The 18307-nt window shown below is 39.6% G+C and overlaps 2 protein-coding genes across 4 annotated transcripts; one reads left to right on the top strand and one right to left on the bottom strand.

Annotated features, from left to right (window-relative positions):
* Nucleotides 1-828: 828 nt before the first annotated feature.
* On the top strand, nucleotides 829-12213 carry LOC103994599 (eukaryotic translation initiation factor 4G). Of its 3 annotated transcripts, XM_065164629.1 has the most exons (11): nucleotides 829-1016; nucleotides 1279-1510; nucleotides 1631-1773; nucleotides 1976-2122; nucleotides 2285-2352; nucleotides 2455-2511; nucleotides 2771-4201; nucleotides 4274-7554; nucleotides 11395-11589; nucleotides 11673-12003; nucleotides 12137-12213. In XM_065164629.1, the coding sequence occupies exons 2-10, from the start codon at nucleotides 1308-1310 to the stop codon at nucleotides 11995-11997; spliced, it is 5850 nt and encodes a 1949-aa protein (XP_065020701.1). In that variant the 5' UTR covers nucleotides 829-1016; nucleotides 1279-1307; the 3' UTR covers nucleotides 11998-12003; nucleotides 12137-12213. The 3 variants fall into 3 exon arrangements, with proteins under 3 accessions (XP_065020701.1, XP_065020700.1, XP_018685844.2); XM_065164628.1 differs by having other exon boundaries at nucleotides 11673-12213; XM_018830299.2 differs by lacking the exon at nucleotides 829-1016 and adding an exon at nucleotides 1018-1137 and having other exon boundaries at nucleotides 11673-12213.
* A 752-nt stretch (nucleotides 12214-12965) lies between these two features.
* Nucleotides 12966-17800, bottom strand: LOC135645832 (casein kinase II subunit beta-1-like). The gene is made up of 5 exons (XM_065164631.1): nucleotides 17293-17800; nucleotides 15385-15600; nucleotides 13978-14087; nucleotides 13718-13883; nucleotides 12966-13468 (listed from the first exon to the last, which is right to left on the bottom strand). Exons 1-5 carry the CDS (start codon nucleotides 17522-17524, stop codon nucleotides 13338-13340), a joined length of 855 nt encoding a protein of 284 aa, XP_065020703.1. The 5' UTR covers nucleotides 17525-17800; the 3' UTR covers nucleotides 12966-13337.
* Between the last annotated feature and the right edge of the window lie 507 nt (nucleotides 17801-18307).

The raw sequence follows: 18307 nt of genomic DNA, 5'->3' as shown, positions 1-18307 counted from the left end.
CAGCACTTATCCACCAGTCTTAAAAAGCATACCGCCGCTTCCGATGGCAGCAACTCGGTGTGAGGTCTCACCAATTCCCAATTCAGCTGCACATCCGTCGCCATCATTCCCCTCTGCTGCTTTTCCAATTGCATCGTTTCCTTGCAGCGTAAGAAAGCCTAAGCAGTCCCAACAAAGTTTGAATGCTCCAAATGGTGAGTAGTGAGTGCTTCTTCTTTAAATCACCATCGCAGCCTTCCTACATGTCTTTGACTATCGATTCCGTTGATCTATTATTATTAGTACACCATATGATACGGCTATCCGCATCATGATTGATGATGTATTATCAATATCAAGTAAGATAAGAAACAGTCTATACATATATAAATATTTTAATTAGAAGATATAGTATGATTACTATCAATCAACGGTCTCTAATCGAGATCCAAAAAATTTATAAATAATAATTTAAATACTTTAAGCTTAATTAAAGATGAAACTTTAGAAGGATGCACGTAATCTTGATTTTTATGATTTGATTGTTATTATCGTATCTGTCTGACTGGGTTTGAACTTGGAAATATGTTCTTCATGCGTCGTCGGGTTGCAGAGCGAGGTTCATGTTATTGGGCTTCGTAAGGCCCAAAACCAAATGCGCCCCCTTTTATAGTCTTATAACACGAAAAGGCCATCCCATCGACGTTGGGTCGGACACGCGTCCTATTCGAACATGATGCTTCGTCGATTTTGGTTAGCTTTGATCGTCTTCCCTTCTCGCTCCGTTTAATCTTTTCTTGTCATTATTTCTAATGCCTTCTTTTCTCCTCTTTCATTTCCCAATTTACCCACATCTCTCTCCCTTTCTTAAATCTCTCTCTCTCTCTCTCTCTCTCTCTCTCTCTCTTCCCGTCCCCTCTCTCTCTCTCTCTCTCTCCAGTGATGTGCTGTTGATGATTCCCGCTTCGTTCGCATCCCACTGAGGGGGAGCCCTAATCTCCCTAAATCGCCCGCTTTCTTCGCTCTCGAACTCTAAGGTAAACGGAAGGCCGTGATCTCCCTAAATCGCCCGCTTTCTTTGCACTCCAACTGCGATTGGGTCTCCTGCACTGTTCCCCTGTCACTTTCATCTAGGTTACACTTCGCTTGAGAAAAAAGGTTGCTTCTTTTTTGTTCTTTCTTGATCAGATTGCTCGCGGCATCTGTAGCACAGTGGATTCTTTAGGGTTCGATCTAGTGTGATCGATCGTTTGGTTTTTGATCTTTTCTTTCGTTTCGGTGGTTGTGCTTCTGGTTTAGATTTGGAGGAGCAAGTGCCGCCGGTATTTATGTCCGTCAATCAATCCAGGGCTGAGAGGACCCAGGGTCAGCTTAGGAAACCCAGTCGATCGGGCAGCTCCGGCCAGCAAAGGGGTTCCATTGGCAGCGGCGCTCTCGGGAAGGGCGGCAGTTCCGCCCCTTCTCCTATCTCCTCGTCTGCTTCCTCTGCTGCTCCTTCGTCGATCTCCCCATCGTTGTCGACGAACCGCAGGTGCCAACCTTTCTCTCTCTTTTTGATCGAGACCCTCTTTTTGCTTATGGTGGTTTATGCATTATGATGTCCGAAAAGATAGGGTTCCTAAGGTACGTCTTTTGATGTCGGTCTCTGTAGTATCAAGAAATCTGGTAATGGACACGGCGGTCAATCTAGAATAATTCCAGCAAGCACGACTTCTGAAGCGAGTGGTGCTGCTCCCTCTACCACCGCCCATCGTGCTGTTCAGAATGGTGCTCAGGCCCCCCAGCCTTCTCCTGGTATCACGTTCAAAATAACCGTCTTTATATTTTGTATTTTTGTATGTAATGTGCTTCTTGAAAGATTTATTGCTAGCCCTAGAAATAGCAGACAGAAGCCGGACTTAGTTTACGTTAATTCCTTCCCTGTTCGAGAGTGATGATCTGTTAGTATTTATCTCATCCTCTAACTGGGCATGCTGTTGATGCTGGTTCTTTGTAGGATTTTCAGATGCATCAGTCCCCAGCGGTGCAAAACTTATTGATATGCCGACCCCTAGAAATGCATCCCGAGGTATCCCTAAGTCGCCATATTCTCAATCTGCTACTGGAGCTTCAAGTTCTTCAACAACCTCGGCACCGCCCAAAGGTTCGGTGTTGTTCCTTTTAAATTAACTGTGTTCATTTTCACATAAGACTTCGCTGTAGTAATCTTGAACTTTTGCAAGCTTTACTGATGTACTGTTGAGAGCCAATTCTGTGATGAAAGAAAGATTGTTCTATACTACTCATTTCGTGGTGCTCTCCTCAGGGGATACATCTAGGACTTTTCCCCTTCAGTTTGGCTCGATAAACCCTGGCATCGTGAATGGATTGCAGGTAAAATTTTTTTGGGAACCTGTAATTTTCGTGTTTGTCTTGTTTCCTGTGTCGCTTGTGATGTTTTGCTCATACTTGGTAAATGCATTATGGCTATGAAAGATCCCTGCTCGGACAAGCTCCGCGCCACCAAATCTGGATGAGCAGAAATGTGACCAGGTTTGTGGATATTTTGGCACTACTAAATATGTTTTCTATTTCGTCAATTTTTTTTTCACAAGAATAAAACTATCTACTTCATAATCCATATCTAGATCAGTTTTCCTTTCATTGGTGTATGGCCTTTTTGTACCTCGTAATTTTACTTACTCTACTTTGACACTCTTTACTTGCTTCTATGATACCGTGGCTTCAATAACACACCTGGCTGCTTTGAGTTTAATTATCACACTGATGTTTAACTTTGTTAACCTTTCAGGCTCGCATTGAGTCGTTTGGAGCTGCTCCAACATTGCCTGTGGCCTCTATCCCAAAACAGCAGCAGCAACAGCAAGCCAGAAAGGATGTCAGTGGTGCTCAGCAATCTAATAGTGTGGAGACCCATCCTCTACCACAATCAAAGAGGGATGTAAGCATCCCAGTCCCATCTGCCTCAGTCACATCCATGCCAAAATCATCTGTTCTTCCAATTCCTGGAATGCCTCCTATGCCTATGCCTATGCCATTTCAACCTCACCAACCACAAATTCCTCCTCAGCTTGGTGGCCCTAGTCCCCAAATGCAATCACCAGGCCTTGCAGCCAATTCACTTCAAATGACCATGACATTACCTGTGGGCAATGTTCCCCAAGTTGCACAGCAGATTTATGTTCCTGGCATCCAATCTCATTTTGTACAACAACAGGCAATGATGCACCAGGGCCAGGGTTTAGGGTTTGCCCCTCCAATTAGTCATCAATTGTCCCAGCAGTTAGGAAATATGGGAATGGGCATTTCTTCACAATTCCCTCAACAGCATATGGGTAAATTTAGTGGCCCTCGTAAGACTATAGTGAAAATAACTCATCCAGAGACTCATGAAGTGTTGAGGCTTGACAAAAGAATGGATTCTTCTAAGGATGGTGTTTCCTCTGGGCAAAGGTCACTTTCTAATGTAATCCCACAAGCTCAGCCTATTCCAACATATTCTGCAGCTCATCAGATGAACTACTACGCCCCCATGCAGCAGAATTCTTATAGCCCTTCTCCACTTATTTTTACCACCACTACTGTTCCTCTGACCAGTGGGCAGGTACCTCTGAGCTCACAGGCTCCAAAGTATAGCTATCCTGTGAGTCAAAGTGGACAAAACTTGTCCTTCATGAAGTCATCCATGGCCAATGCTGTTCCAGGTGGCAAACCTGCACTTTCCATGCCTGAAGCGGTCAACTTGGAAGGGTTACCAGTTTCCACCTCCCTCCCTTATGCAGTCCAGATAAATGTGAAAGGTTTACAAAGTGAAATAGTTGGTGCATCTTCCGGGACACCTCCAGTGGTAATTAGCATGCCTCTTACTGAGGCAGAACCAGTTAAGTCGGTGAAGACTGTGGCAGATGCTACCGTTTCCTGTCATAAAAATAATGAGACCAGTCCAGATGGACCTGCTCAGCAGCTCAAGTCAGGCTCCGAGCCACTACTTACATTGCCTGTCTTGGACAAAAGCTCAGCTGCTGCTCCTCCTGTGCTCTCATCACAGAGAATGCTCTCTGAAGCTTCATCCACCCCTGAATCACGAACTGGAGATTCTGGATCAGTTCAATCTGGAAGTGATATTAGGAAAAGAGAACCTCTTCGAAGATCTGATTCTTTAAAGGATAACCAGAAAAAGCAAAATAGAAAGGATCTTAGAAACTCCCAACAAGAACATCAGGTTTGTGGTTCTAGTTTACTCCTTTCTTGTTTGTTCCTTATTTAACATGCCAATGTGTCTGAATCTTTGCAGTTAGATGTGTCTTCTCCTGAAGGAGCAAAACTGTCTTCACCAAAACCAACCAAGAGTAGTTATGCGGGAGAGCTAATTTCTCAAGAAGGATGCACTAACACTGAGAATACTGAAGCTGTTTTGGCGTCTGATCTGGCCACTCCTTCAGCATGGTCTTGTAATAAAGCTGAAAACATGATTCTTTCGGAAGTAGGAGCAACTGAGCCATTTAAAGGTGAAATAATGCCTGCTGCTTCTGGCTTATCTGGATCGATATTGGAGAAGGAAGCATCTCAAGGTACTTCACTGTTTCATGCTGATTCATTTGGTTCAGCACCTGATGGCGTTTCTATCAAAGAGGATGTCCCTTCTGAGGTTACAACTTCTTTGAGTCCTATGATGGATGGAACTAATTCCAGGAGTTTGTGTACTAGCTCATGTTTGGTCAATGAAGTTTTGGACGTTATGAGAGATGAAATGCTTGATGTAACAAAGCATGAGAAGTCTGAAGTGTCAGATGCTTCATTGCAAGATTCTAGTGACAATAACGTGCATCAACCTTCTACAACCAAGAAGTCTTACAAACTTTTTGATCCAGTTATGTTGCTAAAACAAGATGATGGCGGAGGAAATGATGGGAAAGTGAAATTTAGTGATTACCATGAAGCAGACAACAAACAGTTTAGTAGCTTTGTTGTTGGAACTAAAGAGGGGGAAAGTAGAATAGCCAATGAAGAAAATAAGACAATTGATGCATCTCTGGACCCTGCTGATTCTGGAACTGCACCTAGCAATGATATTCGATCTGCCAATGATGACAAAGATAAGGTTGACATTTTTACAACCAAATGTGAAATAAAATACAGTGAGGATATTGGTTTAACTGATTCCGGTGTCATTGAGACAGCCCCTGTTCCTAGTCCATCTTTATCTGAGGTGACACAGAAGTCGGAATCTGAAGTTGTGGGTTTGCATAGTGGACTGGTTTCTGCAACAAGCTTGAGGCAGAAGGAGAAGCCTTCGTTGGAAACATTGAAGCCTAAGATTACTACCACAAGAAAAAAGAAGAGAAAGGAAATACTTTCCAAAGCAGATGCTGCAGGGACTTCTGACCTTTACAATGCATACACAGGCCCAGAGGAAATGCATGAGACTGTTAGCAACCCAGAAAGCATAGATAATTCTATGACTGACACAAAGAGTGCACATGTAGATTTTACTAATAAGGAAGTGGCTGCAAGCGAGGAAGATGGGCAGAACAAAGCTGAGCTGGATGATTGGGAAGATGCAGCTGATATATCAACTCCAAAACTGAAAACATCAGAGCATGGGCATTCAGCTGATGGGCATGATTATGATGGTGATGAAGCTACTACTCAAAAGAAATACTCGAGGGACTTTCTAATGACCCTCTCGCAGCAGTTTACTGAGCTTCCTGTGGGTTTTGAGATTGGTTCTGACATATCAGATGCACTGATGAGCACTCCACTAGGGAAATCACCATGTCCAAGTCCTGGGAGGATCATAGATCGACCATCAGGTGCTTCTCGAGTAGACCGCCGTATGGTTGGCAATCTGGATGATGAAAAATGGACAAAATCTCCATCTTTCGGCCTTGGACGTGACAGGTTGGATATCGGGCATGGAGCTGCAATTGTCAGTCTTCGACCTGGGCAAGGTGTCAGTCATGGGGTTTTGAGAAATCCACGTGGGCAGGCATCCAATCAATTTGGAGGAATTCTATCGGGGCCAACACAGTCAGTGGCATCTCAGGGAGGCATGCCTCGTGATGCAGATAGGTGGCAGCGTGCAAGAGGTTTAATGCCCTCTCCTCAAACACCTTTGCAGGTAATGCACAAAGCTGAGAGAAAATATGAAGTGGGCAAAGCTGTTGATCAGGAAGAGGGAAAGCAAAGACAGCTAAAAGCTATCCTTAACAAATTGACCCCTCAAAATTTTGAAAAATTCTGTGCCCAGGTCAAGGAGGTTAACATTGACAGTGCAGCTACTCTTACTGGTGTCATCTCACAGATCTTTGACAAAGCTTTGATGGAACCTACCTTTTGCGAAATGTATGCTAACTTTTGTTTTCATCTCTCTGGTGCACTACCTGATTTCAATGAAGACAATGAAAGAATAACTTTTAAAAGACTGCTTCTGAACAAATGTCAAGAAGAATTTGAAAGAGGGGAGAGAGAACAAGCTGAAGCTAACAAAGTCGAGGAGGAGGGTGAGATCAAGCAGTCCGAAGAGGAGAGGGAAAAGAAAAGGCTCCGGGCCCGCAGGCGCATGCTGGGTAATATTAGGTTGATTGGGGAATTGTACAAAAAGAAAATGTTGACTGAGAGAATTATGCATGAGTGCATCAAGAAGTTGCTAGGCCAGTATCAGAATCCTGATGAGGAAGATGTTGAAGCGCTGTGCAAATTGATGAGTACAATTGGGGAGATGATAGATCACCCCAAGGCAAAAGAGCACATGGATGCATATTTTGATATGATGACAAATCTATCAACAAATCAAAAGTTATCTTCACGTGTTAGATTTATGCTGAGAGATGCAATTGACCTTAGAAAAAATAAATGGCAACAGAGAAGGAAAGTTGAGGGGCCAAAGAAGATCGAGGAGGTTCACAGAGATGCAGCTCAAGAAAGGCAAGCTCAATCAAGTAGGTTGGCTCGTGGTCCTGTCATTAGTAATTTCCCAAGACGTGGTCAAGTAGTTGACTATGGTTCCCGTGGATCCACACCGTTAACTTCTCCAAATTCCCAGCAGGTTGGCAGTCTTCGTGGATTGCCAACTCAGGCTCGTGGGTATGGCACCCAGGATGTACGCTTGGATGATAGGCATCATTTTGAAACAAGAACCGTGTCGCTTCCTCTACCGCAAAGGTCTACTGATGATGATTCTATTACCCTTGGTCCTCAAGGTGGCCTGGCTAGGGGAATGTCTACAAGAGGACACCCATCAATATCAATATCTAATGTTCTGGCTTCTGAATCTCCAGCTGTTGGAGAACATCGTAGATTGACATCAGGTCCAAATGGTACTAGTTATATGGCAGATAGGTTTTCTGGAACAGCACATGATCAAGTAAAACCTCATGATCGTACTAGTTACTATGGAAGCAGAGACTTCAAGATTTCAGATCATACTTCTGATAGATCAGTTATGTCTATTCTACCTGCTGGGCGAACTCATGGTACTTCAGACAGCAGCCTAACTTCAGCTTCTGAAATAAGAACATTACCAGAAGAAGTTCTGCGAGAAAAATCAATTTTAGCAATAAGAGAGTTCTATAGGTATTTTTCTCAATCATGTGTTTTCTGTCTTGCCAGTTGTGCTTGTGATGACTGGTTCTAATCTCTGTTCTGACTGGTTCTAATCCTATTGTTTTATCCTTGTTCGTTTGCATGATGGAAATAATCAATTTATTTTTTTCTTATTTATGATATTTTCTTTGAAATCATTTTCCTTATATTTTAACATTAAGATTTCAACAAATAACTGTAAACATGTAAAAATCTTATTACCATATAAATCTCTAATCTCCTTCTGCTATGTTCGTACTGATATCAATATGCATTTTCCGTTATATTTATTTATTCTTTAAACAAAACAGATATATGGTTCTTTGCCATGCATTTAAAAGTTGCATGAGTCCAATAAAGAGCTGTTATCGGCATGTGTGTAGATACTTCTCTTTCTTTTTATTTTTAACTTGAACTAGGTTGTAAAGGACTTGTAGAGCAATATAACAACTTCCTCGAGACAAAATGGTTCTTCTAATCCCATTAGAAGTGCTTAGGAAATTGCAAAAATAATGACCCTGAGCCTTTATTTGTGTAAATCCTTGAGGTGGAGACACTGAACTTCTCTTTTGTCTTAAGCTGAAGTATAGAATCCATGCTTATGAGCATAATGATAAAACTTTGGCATTAAGAACAGTCTTGGATGAAAGTAACTAGTGTTGACAGTAATATGATTTTAACATGGATGCTTTGAGATTCTTCCAATAATATCTAAGTTCTAAAATAGATGAACTAGTGGATAGGATTCCTAATATGAAAAAAATATTAAAGATTAACCAAGTGACTAAGAACCTAAACTTTACTCCAGAAATTGCAGATTTGTTGAATGAATGAGAGGTAAAGTAGGTTGCTGGAATTTATTTTGGAAGATTATGCTTTGGTTTAACAACGTCTTCATACCACATTATAAATCAGCATTTAGAATTGATATTAAAGAAGTCACGAAACTGGAGGATTATTATTCCCAAAGGGAATGCAAGTTGAGATGGTGGCAAAGAAATTCATGGAATGAGAAAGGAAACAGAAACAGAAGAGCATAGGTTACAAAAGGAATTGTGCAGGAAAAGGGAAAGATGGACCATATACTTGGTTGCTTTGGAACCAAAAATTAGGTTATGATGCAAGTTGCAGAAACATCATGAGAATCTCGGGTGGAACTGTAAACTGTTAATTACAGCAAATGACAATGTACAATTTTTTCTATGTATTAGGCATTATAAGGATACTGCTGGTTACATTTTGTCGCTGATTTGAGAGACATCTATTGCATGCCAGTGTATACCGTGCTCTCAACTTCCTTGCCTTGCAGCCAAATTACAAGAGGGTCATGAGCAAATGACTTGGGGTTGTTTTCTATAACAGACCCAAAATCAAAAGCATTATTAGCATTCTCTTTTTTTCACTTCTTTGGTAATTAATATCCTTGACTCTTGATAAGTGAACATCTGTAACCAAAAGAACATATGTAGATCTCTTCCTTTGGTTCTTGGTATCTGTACACAAGAGTTTTAGACTGCATTCCTTCTTTATTTTTATTGAACCCTAATTCCTTGGATGTAAAATATCATTTCGCTGTCGGAAAGTACATAATGCTATCTGTAGTCTATTATGTTATGGAGGCTGCTAGAACAATGTAAAATTTTGCTGGAGTCTGCCTACTTTTAGGACTTTACAAATATTAACACTTTTCAGATGTGGCAAATCCTTCAAATTGTAATGGTACGACAAATCATCCTTACTAAATGAAGTTCCATGAGTTAAGTGTAACTCCAGTATTGGTTTTATAAAACAAAATGTTACTGTTTTTCTTATGCTACTTTGTAGTGTACCTATGCTTCTACATTTTCATTTTTTCTGTGCAAGTCCTTTGGACTTTTGATGATCTGAATTGCCATTACAAAGTAAAGTTACCATGAGACTACGAGTTACACCTGAAGTTGCTGTTAAAGAAACAGTTTTTCTGCTTTCCTCTTCTTTTCTTATAGTACTTTGTACTGCAATTGCGTTCATGCTTTTTTTTTTCCTCTGTAGTTGTTATGCCAATGCTGTTTGATTCTCTGCTTAGGAAGTTGATTTTTTGTTATGGTGCATTTTTTAGATGCATATTATTTCAGTTAATGATTTAATAGGAAAAAGTTGCTGAAGCCAGACAAAGGTGAGATCATAGTTTTAGCATTGTCTTAGGAGAAACAATAATATTGCAATTGCTCACACTTTATCAATAGGTTTACCAGATGGAATCAAATGAAGCTTTGGAAGATACGGAGAAAATTCAAGAAGCATAAAGAATAGCTTATTAGTGGAGAGCCTTGATGTCTATGTTGAAAAGAAACATGGGAACTTTTGCCTGGTCCATGGATGCTGTGTATATGGAGAAAACATCAAACATGTGAAATAATTTTAGATATATGTGATTTTAGGCTTGATATAGGTCAGAAATTAGTTTTGCATAAAAAATGGAATAATGTGACTTTTTTCCCATTAGGATAATATATTAAATAGCCTGCATAAATTGTAGAATAAAAATTTGGAAGAGAAAGTGGAGTAGAAAACAAAATCTTGGCGTTCCCCAAATTTCCATACGTTAAAACTCCTTAGTGGCTTGAGGACTTATCCAGCCCTGTTTATTATTTAAAATTGGACTTTTAGCTTCAACAGGACTCAGTCTAATACTGTTAAGACACCATAAAATAATAAAAATGAAACAATAATGAAATTTATCATCAAAAGGTGTATAAAATTAAAAATTCCAGCCAGAGGCCGTTAGGGGCTGGCCAACTTGGGGTTCTCATGGACGGTGGTTTGAGCATGGCTGCTTCCCAACTTGGTGCGAACTGGTACATCCATCCTGATAGAAATGACTGCTTCCCAACAACCTGGTACGGACTAATACGTTCGTTCTGATAATCAACATAAGATTATATTTTCTCCAAGGTCAACTAGATGATATGTTTGCTTGTGTGTTTAATTGAATGTCTAATATGAAGAAAAGCTGAAAAGGACAAATAGCAGAATCACTACTCACATGAGTTGCTACATTGGTAGACAACCATGCATGCCATTAATATTTTGCTGAGGGAGAGTTGGGCCAGGATTTCCTTATATTTTGATGCTTTTGAGGGTTTTGTTTGTTTGTAGTATATGTGTTGGAAATATATTCCTAAATTAATTTCATGGGCCCTATGAGAAGCAGGTATGGGGTGTGTTTCTTGGGTTGGACTAGATTTTACCACGAGCTTTCTTTCGCTGTTTTCACAATCTCTCAGTAGCTTTTTTTCTTTGATACTTCTACATTAAATTGTCTAATAATTAAAAGGTTGACATCCATTCGATTAGTGTTGAATGGGACCTTGCCATTCCAACAAGAAAACCACCCATTGAGAATGTGCCCCATCCATCTATTTGTTGTTTATTTCTTTGGTTTAGAATAATCTGCCATCATCCAAGCCTTTGAGGGATAACCTTTGAGGTCAGCTGTGGAGCATTGGTCAAAGCTAAGATTGTTCTCCAGAGGCCAGCCAACATAGAACATAGGTCAAAGCTGAGAAGGCTAAACAGGATATTAAATGTAATTTTAGATCACTCTTATCAGCCTAACTCAACTTCTCTAGCATCGGTTTTCTAATTTATATGACCAAGGAGCAACCAACTTTGAGATAGAGTTTTCCATGTGTCATTTAACAAAAAGGTCCTTTTCTTTATTACTTCCTGCTTTTCATCTGTCGTCGTTGTATATAATCATTGTAATCCGTGGTTAAGGTTGCTGTTTTTATTTACTAAAATTATTTTGATCTTAGTTTGGAACTGATACAAAACCTGGTTTCTCTTCAGCGCCAAGGATGAGAACGAGGTTGCATTGTGCATCAAGGAGCTAAATGCTCCAAGTTTTTATCCTTCTGTCATCTCACTGTGGGTCACCGACTCATTTGAGAGAAAAGATGCCGAAAGAGATCACTTGACAGAGCTTATTATCAACCTTTGCAAATCAAGGGATAGCTTGCTTAATCAAGTACAGCTACTCCAGGGGTATGACTGGTGAAGAGAGAGATTGTCGATGCCCTTTTTTCTATTATTGATGATAGCTTTACTGATCATTTGATTAATGTCAGGTTTGAATCTGTTCTTTCTTCATTGGAGGATTCTATGAACGATGCACCAAGAGCAGCAGAGTTTCTTGGTCGCATTTTTGCCAAATTTGTTATGGAAGATATGGTTACCTTGAGAGAGATTGGAAGATTGTTGTACGAGGGAGGTGAAGAACCAGGCCGTTTAAGAGAGACTGGGATAGCAGCGGACGTGCTCAGTAACATTTTCGAGACCATACGGTCAGAAAAAGGAGGGACCATTTTGAATGAGATCCGGGCTAGCTCCAACCTACCATTCGAAGATTTCCAACCGCATCCTAAACAATCAAAGATGGATGCATTTCTTTGATATAAGGCATGATATTCATGGTTTTGTAGGATGTTCCATCCAGAAAAAAATTGCTCTCCTTTCTCTCCTCGTTTTGTGTTCTTAACATATTGGTTTTTGTTTCTGCATGCCTTCATAATCGTCCCGTTGTTTGGTGCAGTCAATAACGGGATTTGAGATGAACAGTTTGTGAGTTTATGTCAGCAGCGGGAATCATCAAGGCAAGCCTTTTTGATCTGTTGGTATGTTCTACATCGGAATTCTAACCATCGTGTCCAAGCAACGTGGTGATAAGGAATAGAGAATGCAGTGTCTTGGCGTTCGTATTGATGTCTGGCACCCACTATCGCCTGTATATATATATATATATGTGTGTGTGTGTGTGTGTGTGTGGTGATTTATTTGGAAAAGCTTCTCGTTCTTGGCTTTCTTAGGAAGGTGCCTTCTGTTTTTATTTTTTTCCTCCATTGATGCCTTCTTTCTCTTGTAATCTCATACATATTTCTAGTAGTTGCTCCTGCCTTGTTGCCTTTCCTCCATTGATGCCTTCTGTCTCTAGTAATCTCATACATATTTCTTGTAGTTGCCCCTGCCTTGTTGCCTTTCGCTATGTTTGCCTCTTTTGTCATATCCTCGCATCTCGTAGTTGCCCTCGCTCACAAAGGTCATCACGTTTTTGCTGTCATCGCTATCCATCTTATCCGAGTGTTGAGCTTGCCCTCCATCATTATCATTGCCCTCACTTAAACACCCTCTAACTTCATGGCACTTGAGTGCAAAGGAGACATCGGGACCAAGAGGTGTAAGGGCTTGCGGTAGGAGGCGGCGACAAAGAATGAGGTGTAAGGGCTTGCGGTAGGAGGCGGCGACAAAGAATGAACAACAACAGAGGCATAAGATGTCATCTAAAACAAATAAAAACATGACACCTTCAAGAAAAGTTATACAGGACATTGGGAGCAAGAGGCGTGGGATGGAAGCATCGAACAACAGACAACTATGGAGGCATTTATAAAATCACAAAATATAGGGGATGCAATCTACAAAAGTAAAAACGTGACATCTTCAGGGGAAGTTGAGTAATATGATCCATGTCCGAAGACCCGCCTTGCACTAAAGAGCCTCTCCTGATAAATGGTAACATCGTAGTAGTGAAACACAACTGCAGCCAGAATGTACAGCTTTTCTGGTCAACCACAAAAAATATTAGAATTGCGCACAGTGGTTGTAGCTATACTTCATCAAAATCGGTCAGCCCAATTACAGATGTTGCTCCAGCTTTAAGTTGAGCAATCACCCTCTTAGCAGTTCCTCGATACACCCCTTTCGGCACAAAGCGAACCATACGCTCAACTCAGACGTCATGGTTTGTGAACTTTGTAACCGAATACTCGGGGTACGTACTTCTGTGATGGCCTTTGTGGTTTAAGGTGCCCATATGCCATCAGAAACAAGTGTGGGAACGTTGTCCCAAAGTATGCTCCATCAACATCTAAGAAAAGTCAAGAAAAATATCAACATAGAGATCTCTAATTGAAACTGAGAATTTAACAATGGGTCCTAAAATAAGAGCTTTTTATATGTCCTTTTTAAAACCCGATGACAATCTATAGCTCATGAACAACTGTTAGAGCAAAATTACACAACCAAATTTCTGTGCAAGCTTTTCTTTACGTTAAGAATTAGTAAACATTATGCTATGAATGTACTGATAGATCAAAGCAAAATTGCTAAAGGATACTGGCTTGGTACTTCGATCTTGGATAATATATATCTTCACATTTGGGACAATAGATCTTCACAGTACTGGATCGAGGAATGTCTGATTGACCAACAGGAAAACAGGGCTGACCGCAGCAGTAAACACGTGGGCATCTGCCAAAATCATAATTCTTGAACTTATCAAGCTGCAGAAATTGTCATTCAGAAGTTGGAAATGGTTAGCAACCAGTAAAAAAAAAAGTAAAATCCAAGAAACAAGGGACGAATACAGAATTTCACCATTGCAGCCATCCCTCTACTGGTTAATATGTATCTAACATGTATCAAACCATAAAGCATCTCTGCTGCTGATTCAACCAACTCATTTTGTTCCTCAGTAAACATATCGCCTGTGCATCAAACCAAACAGCAGTTGGTATTATCCAGCTTCATTTTCCAAATAACAGAAAATTTATACTACTAAGCACAATTAGCTTGTGTTTTTCATGATATACATTGTTCTCCATCATCTAAAATAATGAGCTAAAGAAAGAAATGGAATTCTTAACCCCAACCCCCATCCTCCAAATAGGAAAAGGGATCAGAGAACACTAATTATTATACTCCTCATATGTGCATCAGATAAACAAAATTAACCAACAACATCTCTAGTTTAATTTACAGTGAACTGGAAACAAGTTCACTTTGGGTCCAAGTCCATATAAATAATACTCATATCAAGGCAAACAAACAACCTAGATTCTTAACAAAGTTTTCACCATGTGCTCATCAGCCTCTGATGCATCAATAACTTCAGTTTCTATTACTTCAGAAAGATACTTGTTTAGCAGGATGGATGTTCAATGTGGTGGACCTTCCACTGAATTCTAAAGCTGTAAGAACAAGTTCCCATCCTACCCGAGCATAGAAGCTCATCCTGCATACAAGCAAATTATTATTCGTCTATTTTTTTTTCTTCCTTCAAGCTCATGTTATCCTTCCCAATTTCTGAAAAATAAAGAATTTACAAACAGAAATTACAAAGTTTGTTCTGCATGAGAAATATCCATCAATCTAGGAACATAATTTTGATTTCAGACTCAACATTCCTGCCATTCTAGAAATTCTTGAGCAGAACAGGAACAATAATTCGTTGTTAACTAAACATACTTCTTCCATGAAATTGCTTTCCTTTTATGCTAACTCAAAAATGCAAAAAAAAAAAAAAAAACAAATCAAAAGCAACCTTCTAAATTAATTGGTTATTATGTTTTTGAAATACCTTACATTTTCAGCACAAAACACCATGTTCAAAACCAAATTCTCCAAAAAATATATTAGAATAAATATTTAATATATTTAAAATGGGAGACATTTCTTGGCATTTCCTTTCCAAAGTCTCCTATTTTGTCCACCAAAACACCAATGCCCTAGAAGAAACAACACAAAAAATAAACTCAGCAAACCCTAGTGAAACCAAATATTATAATTTGAGTGCCAAACTCAGCATCGAAGGCTCAATACTACATCTTAATAAGTCCATCTCAGCATTATTTCTTATAATAAAATAGATATCAAAAGCTATTCAAGTAGATAAAAAATATATGATAAATTATCAATGTAACTTTCAATATAGAACTATATTTCAGTGAACACGAACAAATTGAAAGAAAACAAAAGTGTTCATAGAAGAATAATCAAACTTACCATGAGAAGACTCCAAATCAAGAATTAGATCGAGAGCACAGTCAAAGTATGGGACTTGACTGCTTAACCCACAGAGGTTGAACTCATCTTGTATGTACTCATCATCAACTTCACAAAAGAACTCATTCCCTCTTAGGTTACAAAACCATGATATCCAAGATGTGTCCCCATCTGATCCACTAACATCTGACTCTTCACTGTCAGTTTCAGGCTCGTCTATAGCACCAGAAGTTGAAAAAGAGAACATGGTCATAACATGGCTAAACTCTAACAGGAATACTAATAGCATACAGTAGATTGCAGTAACCTTCAACATGGAATTGTGCTACATTTGCAAATGAAATGAAAGAACAAAAAATGGCCCGGTGTAAAAAAGGCCCACCGATGTGAACCCTATAAGTTTACTGTGGCACCAAGGACTGCATATGGTTATGACATGGCTCAAAATCTTATATAATACTGATAATATATGATATACTGAAGTAATCTTAAAGCTTGAATTGTCCTGTATTTGCAAATGTAATAAAGAATAAAAAAGATAGTCTGGGACCTGGTGAACGAGGCGCATGTCGATGTGACCCCTACGAAGTTACTATGGAGCCAAGGAGTACCCTCTACTTGCATTAGGATTGCCTTAGGTCATATGATACCTTGGCAAAGGAATCAAGGTTGTTTTCTCAATAACTTCAGTTTGTAGACTTTTGCAGAATGTAACAACAAATTATTGTACCCCTATCTATCAGTAAGCTAGATGTAATGCAACCAATAAGTGCTGAACCACAAGTTCAGTTGAACTTCCCTACTGAAACATCCTGCACTTTTTCAGTCTTACTCTCAAGCCCCTTCTTGACCCCAGTTTAACACTGGAAACAGGCTGAAGGACTACGAACAAACAAGTTATTGGTCAACTGTAGTACATTCTGGTTAACTTCCAAAAATAATACAGAATCCAGTAAGACTCCTGACTGGAAAGCAATCACATCGATGATGGCCTGGTTCTTCCTTCTCCCACTTAATAAGGTGATGGTGATTAGATACCCAACCAATCCTAAAGGATATGTAGATCTTAGCGCACAAGATGCTCCCGTTCCAAATTGATAAGATATAGATCAAGTCAATGAAAGTTACACTAGACAATTGCACAGCAATATACCACTTCCATCTAACACAAAAATGGTTTAGCTATGAAATTTAAGAATGAGCAGTAGAAAATGACTCTGAAAGAATAACTAACTCTTCACATTTGAAAAGGACTCAAAAACATAAGAAGGCTAGGAGCATTTGTTTTATGAAAAATCCAGATAGAACCCCTTGATGACTGAACATGATATTTGATAAGGCTAATAAACAAATTCTATGAGAGACAGTTTCATTCACAAGATTATAAACTGTGATGAAGTTTATCTAGCACTCGGCTCCAAAGAAATATACCAACAAATCCAGCAAACGACTTCAGATATATACAAGACAATTATCTCCGTCCTACGGTGCTGAAGAACTAAAGCAAATTACATTAGATTTCTTGATATGATATTGATGTCATTCATATGCTTATTTTATAAGGTAAAGTTCATTTAATCTACATGAATAGAGTCCTTTACATGACAAAGTCCTAAGAATCAATTGAGAGACTCATAGAACAAAGTCTTATTTCAAATTTTCATGCTCCTCTGTTTTGGTGACAAATGCATCTTTTCACTAATCGATGAAAATGGTAGACGCACTTCAAAATCCTAAATGCGACATAACATCTAAAATAGAAAAATCACAGTCCACAAACATGGAAAACAAGACTAAAAGAAGAGATCTTTAGATATTATACCGCGTACCAACAACACAAAGCAAAGAAACAGTCAGAGACAATAAAAAAACACCAAATAAATGAAAAGAAAAGATAAAATACTAGACCATCGGAGCACTTGTTCTTGGAAGGGGCCGCTGACCGATGCTGCCGGTGCTCCGGGTGCTTGCTAACGGAGGTGGGCGGCACATGTAACCAGTCCTTGGCTTTGCTGTTCAACCCCCTTGAGGTCGACGGCGAGGTCTTCTCGAGATGCTTGTCGAGGACATCACTGATCCGCTTCCGACCCACGGCTCCAGTCTCCGCTTTTGGCACGATGAATCCCCGATCCCGATACATTATCTCTTTCCTCAACGAATCTATCTCTGTCTCTTTCAAGAAAGCCCAAGCTCAATCGATTCACCTCGTCATGCAGCTAAACAAATCGAATGAGAACAAAGAAGAAAATCTAAAACCAGATGAATCCTCTTGTTCTCTGGGACGAGGGGAAAAGAGGAAGAAGCGGGAGCGAAAAAGAAAGGCGGCGTGGGGCAGATCGAAAGCGAGGGCAAGAAGAATGTGGAGGGGCAGCAGTCGTAATTAAAAGCAAGTTTGGGGGTCGAGGGATAGGGAAGCGGCGGTCGCATGACCTCGACTGCTCCGTTTTGTCGATGTGCCTTTACAAATATATATAATAAAATATATATTTTTTCTTATGTTCTATAAATTTATATGTAATTATTGGGAGACGAAATATTCTAATAATATAATAATTTATAATTTATATATATAATTAATAACTTTGGCATATGTCCACATGGAAAATGAGATGGGAAATCTACAAAATATCTTCATCGTGAATCAACAAAATATCTTTCAAAATATCTTTTAAACTATAAGCTTATTTAAATATCTTTTTTTAGCTAATATGGGAGATTTGGTAAGATGAGATCATATGGGCTCGATAATCTGAGTAAACGGTTGGGATCTTTCTAACGATAAAGTTCCCTCTCAAGGCTAGGTTGTTCAAGTGTTTCTGAGAAATGATTTGTCTTGTGGTTATATGGTTGTGTCTTGACAATAAGGTCACCTCCTAACCATCGATGAACTTGCATGATAGGTCAGCATTAGGGATTACCCGGT

Source organism: Musa acuminata, chromosome BXJ3-8, assembly GCF_036884655.1.
Source record: "Musa acuminata AAA Group cultivar baxijiao chromosome BXJ3-8, Cavendish_Baxijiao_AAA, whole genome shotgun sequence".
In the NCBI taxonomy this organism is placed as follows: domain Eukaryota; kingdom Viridiplantae; phylum Streptophyta; class Magnoliopsida; order Zingiberales; family Musaceae; genus Musa; species Musa acuminata.
The sequence above is the reverse complement of the archived record's forward strand: the minus strand, read 5'-3'. Positions and strand labels throughout refer to the sequence as shown.

What these genes read in the sequence shown, in the direction of transcription:
- LOC135645832 (XM_065164631.1), bottom strand. Translation starts at nt 17,524, where the DNA reads ATGTATCGGGATCGGGGATTCATCGTGCCAAAAGCGGAGACTGGAGCC. An exon ending in CAAGAACAAGTGCTCCGATG is followed by an intron (nt 15,601 to 17,292) that starts GTCTAGTATTTT and finishes CTGGTGCTATAG; the next exon opens with ACGAGCCTGAAACTGACAGT. An exon ending in TGATTTGGAGTCTTCTCATG is followed by an intron (nt 14,088 to 15,384) that starts GTAAGTTTGATT and finishes TTTGATGCACAG; the next exon opens with GCGATATGTTTACTGAGGAA.
- LOC103994599 (XM_065164629.1), top strand. Translation starts at nt 1,308, where the DNA reads ATGTCCGTCAATCAATCCAGGGCTGAGAGGACCCAGGGTCAGCTTAGG. An exon ending in TCGTTGTCGACGAACCGCAG is followed by an intron (nt 1,511 to 1,630) that starts GTGCCAACCTTT and finishes CGGTCTCTGTAG; the next exon opens with TATCAAGAAATCTGGTAATG. An exon ending in GGCCCCCCAGCCTTCTCCTG is followed by an intron (nt 1,774 to 1,975) that starts GTATCACGTTCA and finishes GGTTCTTTGTAG; the next exon opens with GATTTTCAGATGCATCAGTC.